Source organism: Olea europaea, chromosome 9 (assembly GCF_002742605.1).
Source record: "Olea europaea var. sylvestris chromosome 9, O_europaea_v1, whole genome shotgun sequence".
NCBI lineage: Eukaryota > Viridiplantae > Streptophyta > Magnoliopsida > Lamiales > Oleaceae > Olea > Olea europaea.
In genome coordinates this window covers 3,133,892-3,145,936 of record NC_036245.1, presented here as the reverse complement: position 1 = coordinate 3,145,936, position 12,045 = coordinate 3,133,892, and the positions used below count along the sequence as shown (strand labels likewise).

General features: G+C 29.6%; 1 protein-coding gene and 1 long non-coding RNA gene across 2 annotated transcripts in view; one reads left to right on the top strand and one right to left on the bottom strand.

The window, feature by feature from the left end:
• LOC111399427 lies at positions 1-1,766 on the bottom strand. The gene is made up of 2 exons (XR_002703650.1): positions 1,618-1,766; positions 1-1,545 (listed from the first exon to the last, which is right to left on the bottom strand). It is a non-coding gene; the product is annotated as an uncharacterized LOC111399427 (long non-coding RNA).
• A 9,047-nt stretch (positions 1,767-10,813) lies between these two features.
• LOC111399821 (AP-4 complex subunit sigma-like) overlaps positions 10,814-12,045 on the top strand; it is a 3,122-nt gene continuing 1,890 nt past the window's right edge. The window contains exon 1 of the mRNA XM_023027313.1: positions 10,814-11,101. Coding sequence (XP_022883081.1) covers positions 10,946-11,101 — 156 coding nt within the window. The 5' untranslated portion in view covers positions 10,814-10,945. The remainder of the gene's footprint in view (positions 11,102-12,045) is intronic.

Genomic DNA, 12,045 nt, shown 5'->3' with positions numbered 1-12,045 from the left:
TTAACTGCAATTCAAAAATTCCATAAAATTACTACATAGATTTCACATTACATTAACCATATAGTAGGCATCAAAATGAAGTCCCCACATCACTTAAATAGCACTACACAAATTTCACGCTATGTGAACCACATAGTAGGCATCGAAATGATGTCTCCATATAAGTTAAAGAACAATTTTATTACATTAACAACTACAAATTAGACGCACTACGTTCATTTATTATCCCCTTCCACAATCGCTTGTCCTTTGTGTATTGCCATATTTACAGAAATCTCCACGTCTTTTTCATGAGTTAACCAACACGTGGATTCGAACATGCCAGAGATATCTTGAACTAATTTAGGTGCCACAAGTTTAATGGAGGTAATGCCATCGGCACTTGATTCACCGCTCGTTTCACCTTCTTTAACCCACTCCCAATATTCGCAGTTCGCAGTGCAACAATTGAACGACCTTTGTTCGTACTATCCTTCTCCACTTGAAAACACTACACAAATGCATGTTTACACCACAGGCATCGACGTTTATTTGGGCAATCCGTAAATAAGTGACTTTTACGTCTACAACTATAACATATTCCATGATTTTTTTCCGGTCATAGTAAGCTACAATTCAACCACGTAGACGTAATATCAATAGGACATAATAAATAATTCAATTGAATGTTTGCAAAATTTTGATAACATAATTTTCGAGCAAGTGAAATGGAAATTAACAACTACTTCGTAATAGGTACATATATATAAGAAATAAACTAAGCAACAATAGCCTGGCACTTGAATTGTATCACTCCAAATAATTATCGAATTTCAAATAAAACGACTAATACTAGTAACAACCACCAACCACTATCACACACTCATGGACATCCTTAACCACTCAGCTCTCCTGAAAAAATGCGTGCTACTTCATGCCAATCACACACTCTTCAGTGTAGCTTCATGCCAAATACACAAAAAAAATGAGTTCATAAAAACATGTAAAAATATGCTACTCTTGTCATGTTTCTTCCTTGTTGAAGCTAACTCCACATAGCCATCTTTTGCTGATCTTGTGTGCAATCTTATGGTCATAGAAAAGGATAACAAAATACATGTTCTTAGTAAAGCAAGTTTTGGGAACTTTCTGATACATTGCACAGTAGGAAAGAAGAAATGATTTTTTCATCTTTGCTTAAATATTTTATAACAGGGCTGGAAACTAATAAAATGTAATGGCAATGGTCATATACATCCAATCCCATATATATTACAAATAAGACTGTTATTGTTGCTTAAATATTTGCAAGTGAAATGCAAATAAACGGTTTTAACTCCAAATTCATACACATTGATTCAACAGAAGCTCGAATAAGGGTTCTAAAAACAAATTCCAAAGCACACTTGGAAACGATTTAGTAGTGTACAAGCTACAGATTTGTCAATTGGACTTACCAAATATTTTTTAATCGTAGATACCAAAGGTTCTAACTTCATACCATTTCTTAATCATACTCACCAACTGGTTTAGTACAGATTCCACTTCAAGTGATGGTGCTCACGGCTGCCAATGACAAAAAAAAAATGATCGATTGTCTGCGAAATGAAAACCCAAGTAACTAGATCAGATGTATACCATCGGGGTCGTTGCGTTGTCTGACAGATTTGGAGAAGATAGATGATGTTGGGGTGGAGAGAAGATGATTTTTGTCGCCTGTAGGGTTCATCCAATTTGAGGATAAAATGTTGGATGTGGGCCAGAAAGAAATCCACCGTTTTGTTCCTTTTTTTCAAAATTGCCACGTCATTCTGTCAACTATTTCTGTTAGACTCTTTTGTACGAATAGCAGGACTGAATATATAAAGATAGGTAATTATTTACACATATCCTAATGTACCCTTACATAAATAATGATTTATATAAGAATAGTTTGTTGTAAATGATAAATTTATTAGTGAATGACAATTGTACCTCTACAACTAAAGAAATTATTACAATTGTATTCTTAATCATTCTTTACAAATATGAGCCTTTGGTTCTCACTTTAATTCATATAACTCTATTGACTTTTATTGGCTTCTCTCTTTTGTTATCTATTTTTCTCTCTTTTCGTAACACATTATCAGTATAAGTCTCTAAATATCAAAGTAAATTAGTTAGAATGTAATATTTTTATAAGCATAATTATCTATCACGTGTACCAAAATTAATTTAATGACATGTGAAATTTTTTTTATTAATTAACGCATCCAATTAATGTTTCCGTATTGATTTATTGAATTAAGCAAACATATAGATAGAGGATTTATTCATAGCAGTTCCAGTGTTTATTTTACTCTACGTATAATGATTATTTTCCTAATGTATGTGATAATCAATCATGATTATTTTATTGTACTATGAAACATGATTATTTTATATGTATATCATATTTGTATCCATATCTTATTTATATATCTTGTTTGCATGAATTTTATGTAAATTCAATAATGACACTGTTTATGGATCATTTGTTTATCAATGATAAAACCGAATTATCTATAGTAATATTTCAAAAGAATATTATATATTATTTTTGAAATGAAATAATTTTCATTAATATTTCAAAAGAATGTTGCATATTATATTTGAAAGGAAATCAATATTCTAGAAAAATATTATAATATTGTTGAAATAGAATATTATATTTGTTTATTTGTTGCTTCAGAAGTAGTACAAACAATTTAATTAATATTTCAAAAGAATATTACTTGCTCTCAAAGAGTATAATTAAATATGATCTAACATAAATTATATTTTTTACTTATGAAAAGTAAATTCTTGTATAATTTATTATAATAATAATATTTGATTATTCCTAAAGAGCATGAATTATAATTACCAATATTCCAGGAGAATAAAGACATATTGCTTTTGATGAAATAATAATTAAATACAACATGCTCACGAAGTATAAAATGTTTCGAGGAATGTATCATTTTGAATTCATGTTTATTCCTAAACGAAAAACATATAGCTAATGTAATGAGGACATTAATTAATTTGACTACTCGAATAATATATGATTATATAATATTTAATCATATTCTTTGAAATTAAATAATTGAATTATATCTTATATTGAACTAGAAATTCAATCTGATTTTATTATTTAGCATGACCACTTAGATCGTTACTGGATCAATAATGATGTAAAATTAAAAATTTAAATGGATATCTGATAAAGAAGTGGATATTCTTCAATCCAATGAAATCCTATATAATATTTGCTCTTTTTCATAAAAGATTTTCATTAATCATTACTAGCTAAAATAGGAACTGAATTCCCTATATTTTAGAAAATTAATCAGGGTGATAAATGGATCCCAACATCCTCCATGTTGACCATATAAATATTATTTGTATCTAATTGATTTGATACAAATACTAGATAAATTCATGTATTCACAACTTGAAGGTTGTGAAATTGCTGCTTAAATTTTAAATTCTGAGCATACTTTTCGAATTATATAATCAAAATGATGTGTCTTATTACTGTTAATGATATTAAATCACAACTTTTAATAAGTGTTAGTTGAGGCGTCAATAAATGATTTAACAATATTGTTTGTTAGACGTCTTCAATTAATTTAATTAAAAACAAAATACTTCTCATTTCTGTTTAGGGAATATTATTATGCATCATGCCAACATTATAGTTCTCCATGTTATAATTGACTTATAGTCAAAGCCTAATTTCTTCATCAAATTATTTGATAGTGCAATTAATTCACTACATTGCCCTAAAATAAAAAGTAAAGAACGCTGAAAAGAAATGAGTAATTTTAACCCTTATCTCAAATGGGTTATATTTCATAAAACGATTTGTTTATTATCAATTTGATTAGATAATTCACTCAGTGCTAGAGGGAGAAATTAAGAAGTTAGAAGTAATGTACAAATGCATTATTATCTAATTTTTTTCAAACGATAATTCAAATCAAAATTTGAAATATAATATATTTAGATACATTTACTAATTAAATAGATCAACAATATCTCACACGCTAGCTTTAGATACTCTAACTTTATATTCGATTATAATATAATAATCTCCAAATGAAAATGAAACAGTTAGCAAAGATGGTTCTATTTAAGGAGATACATACTCTTGATGGTATTTAAACATATTATAAAAATTCGTAAGAGGTTCAAGTACCTAAAATAATGAAACTTGAGATATTTAACAAGTTATGTCATTATGGGGAAAAAATAGAATAAAAAACGTTATTGACAATATCTTTACACATCATATACTACATCATATTATGAATAGTAAGGAATCAAAATAATATCTATCGGAATAATGATTGACCAAATAAAATGACGCGACTTTACTAAAATTGAATTTACTAGAAAAAACTAAAATTTCTGAATCTATAGTCCAAGTACCTAAAAGTGTATACTTATGCGAAATGAAAACAAAAAAAGTCATAATATGGAATGCATGACTCTTTACATAATAAATTTTGCGAAGACTTGTATAAATAGATAAATTATCTTGCAACTGATGTAATCAAAAGTCTTTATTTTATTAGTATGACAATGCATGAAATTTGATATACATATTATTAATTTGATTATAGTCAATTCATCTAGCATAACTATTAATTTTATCCCTGAAGGTTTTAATATGAGTGGAGCATAATTCAAATGATATTATCATGAGAGGTAAATATGTGTTGTACTATTTTTTCGTTGACCAAGATCTTGACCCATTGAATTTTTCTATCAAGGTTTTTACTGAGATAACTTTTGTGATGTGATAAATGTGTTTTTTCACACTCTTTTAATGCCTAAATAAGTTTAAAATATTGATTAAATGAGCAAATTTTTATTCACAATTATGTAATTATTGCAAAGTATTACAATGAACTTGCCAAGTTGGATGACGAAGACATGCTTGTAGGAGATTACAAATATTAGGATGGATTTCAAAAGTAGGAGTATAATCCACTCAACAGGATTAATAGGAAAGACTTGCCATTGCCCGTAGAGTTTGATGGCGAACCAATTATTCATTCCGATGAAATATCAACCATTGAAAAGAGCTTGAAGAGAATGAAAAATCAATCACAACGAAGCTACACGAAGATGTGGCAATCAATGAGAAGAAAATCGACTTACATGCTTTTGACTTGGTTGATTGTCAAGATATTGATTTTGTGATTAAGCCCGATGAGGAAGTAGAAATCTTCATAGTTGAATTTGAATTGGATAGAATAGGCAAGTTATATTACATAGAAAGGAGTAGTGTTGAGTTTTGGAGATCTAATGAAGAGTGGAGCAAAGCCAAAAGAAAAAATGGGGCAAGGCATCCAATGCCTTCTTTAGGTGCTCATGATTCAAAGGCCAAAGTTGACTAAAGACTATAAAAAATGCTTGTTGAGCTAAGAGGAAATCCCCCCCCCCAAAGGTCACTGAACTTTGCCAAAATGCCCTAGGAGGTCATCGAACTTCAAAATGTCCCTAAACAGTCATTGAACTTTGCCGAAGTCCCCCCAGAAGTCACCGAACTTCAGAAAGTCCCTAAATGGTCACTGAACTTTGTAAGAGGTCCCTAAGAGGTCACTCAACTAATGATGTATGAGGCCCTAAATTTACAAAGTTGGGTGACCTCCTAGGGACCTCTTGCAAAGTTTAGTGACCATTTAGGGATTTTCTGAAATTTGGTGACTCCTGGGGGGACTTTGGCAAAGTTCAATGATTGTTTAGGGACTTTTTGAAGTTCGGTGACCTCCTAGGGCATTTTGGCAAAGTTTAGTGACCTTTGGGGGGATTTTCTCGTTGAGCTAAAGACTATCATTTTTTTGTAGGTAATTTTTGAAGTCCCATATAGCTATGGTTTCTCACAAGTTTGGGGATAAGTTGTCCCAAGTCCAATTCAAGCATTGGTACCTCTTCACAAATATCCAATCGGGAAGTTTCGTTATCCCCTCTTCTTTTTATCTTGTTCTTTTACACATTGAGAATGAGGTGTCATTTAAGTTTGGGGGTGATTGTGCTTAAATTGGTGATGATGTGTTAACATGTTAGATAGCCTTGCCAGCTTAGGATGGTTTGATGTTTAAAATTGTTATTGATTTATGAGTTATGCATAACCAAATATGTTATTTGTGCCTAATTTTTTTAAAATATCCATTTTAAGATCTTGAATTATTTTGAGGACAATAGTCATGATTAGTTGTTATCTAGATGTGAAATTTTGATGGAGATATTTTTGAATTGGTTGAACTAGGTTGTAAGTTGTGCATAAATTTTGGTCAATCATATATCCACTTCTCTTTCACTTAACCAAATTGTGAGATAAGTTTACGAGTGGTCAAATCGGTGAAGGATATTATGTAGAAGTGCATGATTCCATGCAAACTGAAAATATTTATGTGGAATGTCTTTTGCCAAATATAAGCTAGGTAATAACCATATACTTGGGATCTAAGCCCCATTTCCGTTGTGCTTAAAACAAAAAACAAAAATAAACAAATAAATAAAATAAAAAACTAAAAAAAAATGTTATTACACTTGTTGAATCCTAGGCCTCAATTCTTAGCCTTTTTAACTCGAGTTATTAAATCTGTATGGGTATCTCAAAACTCGGTACCCTTTGGCCTAAACAATCGAGGAATTATCGATCTAAAACTCATTACAATGGTAAAAAATAAAGCTAAAGGGATTGAGATAAAATATGGGATTTGGCTGAAAAAAAATTGTTTTGGGATAATTGTATTTGATATTTAGGCTTGGATAACTAATGAGTTTGAATTATGTAGTATAAGCTTGAATGTGGAAGCACTCATTAGTGGAAAATCATCATATGACTAGAGGTTGAGATTGTCGGTTAGATCCAACCAAATTGGAATGGAAAAAGAAATTAGTGATTGGAGAGCAACCTTTAAATTTACACCTTGGAAAAAAGAAGAATTATATCTATTTGAAAAGTGTGAATCTCATGAGTGGGAAATGAAAATATTTGACCACAAAGGGTCGGGTTGGAGCCAATTTGAATTTTTTTCCATCTTGACAACTTTTTGCTAATTTAGATGATAATTGAAAGTGACTATGCACACACACTGATCGAACATTGGATGAGCTTAAATTATTTTTTGTTACCATTATTGGGATATACTTGTGAATTAATTATACAATTTTACACTATATTTTTTGCAAGCTATCTAATGTGTTGATCTTTATCTCATTTTACATGATTATGATAGTTGATAATCTTGCTCGGGACAAGCAAGACCTTAAATTTGGGGATATTTGATAAATTTTTTATTGCACACTCATTTAATGCCTAAATAAGTTTAAATATTGATTAAATGAGCGAATTTTTATTCACAATTATATAATTATTGCTTTGTAGGTAAAAATCGCCCAAGGCAATATAACAAAGTAAAAGGGAGTGAAAAGTGACCAAAAGCGTACAAAATTGTGAAATGGGGACCAAGGTGCACACAAGTGTCGAAAGTTGGGAACCTTGTGATGCAATTTTTGGAGGGCTTAATTGAAAGAAATCCAAAATTTGAGGACTAAATTGTGCAAGTTCAAAGTTGAGGGGACCTAGTGTGCAAATATGGGAGGAACTAAGCTGCAAATTATGAAAAATGAAGAAGAGGCACTACACGTGCCGAACTTCTACCCAACTACAGAATTTGGGCACTGCAGCACCCCGTTTCCGCTCTAGGGACTTTTTTGTTACTTTTTTAAAAGTCATGTTGCAATTTTTCCTAGGTTTTAATATTAAAATCTTCTTGTTGGGAGGATCATTGGGGGGGCTTCTTTTTGCCTCTTCCTCTTTTTATTTTCATTTTCATTTTATTTCTTTTTCTCTTCTTTTTATTTTCTTTCTTTAATATTTTTGGGAGCAAATTATAGAGCAAAAAAAGAAAATCATTCAAGAAGGTGGAGAAATATTTGGGAAATCAAAGTCAAGCTTAAAAAAGGGTTATATCTATAACTTTGTATTTTCTTAATTATTTTGCCATGTTTGCAATGCCTTGTGTAAAATATTCTCATTTTTATCATTTATATAATATGGGCTAAATATTTGGTTGGGATTTGTGGTATTAACTTAACCAAGCTTTTAATTAATTTTAATAATTGCTCTTTAATGTTAAGTTAATTATTTTCAAGTGTTTTTACTATTGTTAGTATTGCATTTTTATTAATGAAGCCAATAAATGATTATATTTAGTAATTTGTATATCGTTGGATAGAGGATTTTGTATTTTAAATCAAATATGAAAAACTCTAGGTTTGTGAAGGAGATAAGATATACCCCTAATCCTAGGCGACAGTTAAGCGAAACTATGAATTACAACCACGTTTTCTTTTGAAATTCCCAAGATTTTTATATTTTCTTATTTTGTAGATTTTTAGTTATTTTTCCTTATTTTCAAATCATAGTTTTATTGTGTATTTATTTTTATTGTTAGAATTAAATTAAGTAAAATTGTGTAATTGAAAGTATATATTCCTCAAGAGATCGATAACCTAGACTCAAAAGGTCCACTTTATTACTTGAACATAACCCGTGCACTTGCAGTTTATAATTTTAGCGAACATGGTGTATTCAATATACTCTTTTCCTTTATTAGGATTTTTTCATCAGGATTTTTCCTAATAAGGTTTTAACGTAGCATATTCTTTATGTGATGAATGTCTATAACATACAAGATATTCATCCCAAAATAATGATTTTTATGAAAATCCCCGAAAGATTTAAAGTGCTAGGAACAAATAATACATGTTCGAAAATTATGTTCTCAATTAAATTGTAAAGATCATTATATGGATTGAAACAATCCTGATACATGTGATATAATTGTCTTAACGAATATTTGTTGAAGAAATGCTATAAAAAACGACGAAATCTGTCCATGTGTTTTCATAAAGAAAAAATATTGGATTTGCAATTTTAACAATTTATGTTGATGATTTAAATTTAATTGGAACTTCTGAAGAGCTCAACAAAATTACAAATTATTTGATACATGAATTTAAGATGAAGGATTTGGAAAAAATCAAATTTTGTCTCGGGTTACAAATTGAACATTTTTCAAAATTATTATTTGGTCATCAATCTATATATACAAAAAAAGGTCTTAAAACGTTTTTATATGAATAATATACATCCATTGGCATCACCCACGGTTGTTTCATCACTTGATATGAAAAATATCCATTCCGTTCTTTATCTTTTCCTGAACTACCTTATTTTAGTGCAATTGGAACACTAACTTATTTTGTAAACTGCACTCGACCCAACATATGCTATTTTATAAATTTCCTTACAAAATATAGCTGTACATCAATTCAAAGATATCAGAATGGTGCTAAACACACTTTTTGTTACTTGAAAGATACTATTTATTTGAGATTATTTTATTCTCAAAAGTCGGTATTTGCTTTAATGGGATATGCAAATGTAAATTATCTCTCTGATATACATAAATCTAAATGACAAACATAATATATATTTATGTTTAGAGAAACAACTATATCATGAAGATTTGTGAAAAATAATTTTTGATAACAACATCCTCAAATCATTCTGAAATTATTACAATTCATGAAACAAGAGATAATGTGTATGGTTGAGAAACATGACTCATCATATCTAAGAATTTGTGAATTAACTTCAACAAAATTTAATTCAACAATTTTATATGAAAACAATACAGCTTGTCTTGCACTACTCAAATGAAGCTATATCAAATGTGATAGGATGAAGCATATTTTTCCAATCATTCTTTCATACACATAAGTTTTAAAAGAATGACAACATCGATATTCAACAAATTTTCACTCGAGTGACAATGTGTTTGATTTATTCACAAAAGCAGTGCTGACTTCTACATTTAAGAAATTGGTTCAAGAGACTGGAGTGTGTCGACTCAATGATTTAAGTGATCAAAATCAAGTGGAGTAATTATAGTATTTTTCATTTGCTTAAGTTTTATTCCACTGGATTTTCTTAACAAGGTTTTAATGAGATAGTATTTATTTTTAATATTCCAAAATAACTGTACTATTTTTGCTTTTTGGTCCCATTTGATTTTTATTAAACAAAATTTTAACGAGATAAATATTTTTTAAGGTGTCATTCAAGGGGAGTGTTATAAATGGTAAGTTTATTTGTTAATGACAATTTTACCCCTAGAGCTTAGAAATTATAACAATTGTATTCCTAATCATTCCCTATAAATATGATACTTTATTTCTCGTTATAATACATACAAGTCTATTCACTTTTATTGGCTTCTCTATTTTATTCTCTCTTTTTCATAACATAGTTCATATGTATTGATAATAAGGCTCATTAAACAAGAGTATATTAAAAAATTAAGAAATGAATATGTCAATTATTAGGACAATCGAAAAAGGTAAGTAAGACTATCATTATAAGATGAGGAAGTAATTATTAAGAGTAATCCTCTTCTTACAGCATTTTCAATTGTAGTGTTAAATTCTTCAAAGTAGTCGAAAACATCTCCAATAGAGAGATGCGAAAGAAATGCAAATTGTTTTTCTGGTAAAAAAAAATAAAAAATGGAAAAAGTGTAAATTTATATATGCGAGAGGCAGAAAGTGAATTTTGATCCTCTATAGAATGAAATTTTGAATTTAGATCGATTGAAATGTAAATGATGTTGCAAAAATAATTTTGAAAATATTAATTTACACTCAATCTTAAACAATCATTGAAAATGCTCTTATATAGGCATAGCCGCTTAGTATGTAGAAAAATGATAAATTTGCAAAATCTCAAAGTTTTTGTGGTCAATTTGACACTATTCCCAAATATTGGGGCCCAAATTGGGAATTACCTTTGCATAAACCAGATGCAAATCAATCAAGGTGGGAGAGATCTGCAAAAAGCACAGAATTTAGAAGAGAAGGAGAAAAAGGAAAATCAAAGAAAATGGGAATCAGATTCATTCTGATGGTGAACAAGCAAGGGCAGACCCGTTTAGCACAATACTATGAATATCTAACCCTTGAAGAACGCCGAGCACTTGAAGGCGAAATCGTCCGCAAATGCCTTGCCCGCAATGAGCAACAGGTGTGCGTTTATTACATATGATGTGAATAATTTAAATTATTTATATTACTGCTACCCTCAATTCGATCTTACTTAAAATTATGTGCAAAAGACATTTTTTTTTTATGTTTTTCATTATCTGCAGAAAATTTCCCTTTTATGGGTGTAAATTATGATATATTGTTGATTAGATTAGAAATGTGAACATGAGTTAGTGAATTTGTAATTTTTGCTAACTGGATATGCTTTAATTCGGTGATAAGTTGAAGAAACTTGGTATAGCTGCCCTAAATTCGATCTCACTAATAATTCTGTGCAAAAAAGCAGATTTATTTTTATTTTTTTATTTTTTTTTATTATAGAAAATTTCTTGTTCTTGGGGGTGTAAATTACAAGATATCCTTATGAACCCAAGTTAGTGAATTTTTATTTTATGCGAAACAGGTGTGCTTTAATCTAGTGATAATGTTTAGGAACTCGGTTCATCAAATTTTCGGTTTAGGTTACCAGATTTTCTTTGGTAGAGAGTTTCTTGTTCATGGGTATAAATTATGATATCCAGTCGATTAGAATAGTACTATGCACATGAGTTAGTGAATTTTTTATGCTAAACGTGTATACTTTCATTTGGTGATAAGTTGTAGAAACTTGGTGGATCAAATTGTTGGTTGTATAGCTACCCTTAATTTTACTTCTCTCATAATTCTTTGTGAAAAAGCAGATTTTTTCTTTCAATTGCAGAAATTTTCTTGTTCCTGAGGTGTAAATTATCATAGTCCAATAATTGGATTAGTAATATGAACACAAGTGAGTAAATTTTTAATTTATGTGAAACGGGTGTGCTTTAATTTGGTGATAAGCTGCAGAACTTGGTATATTAAATTGTCAATTGTACAGATTTAAAATTGCAGTGTATATGGTGAAAACATGATATCCATCATAAAAATATACTAGTATTAAGCCAAAATAAACGTGAAAGT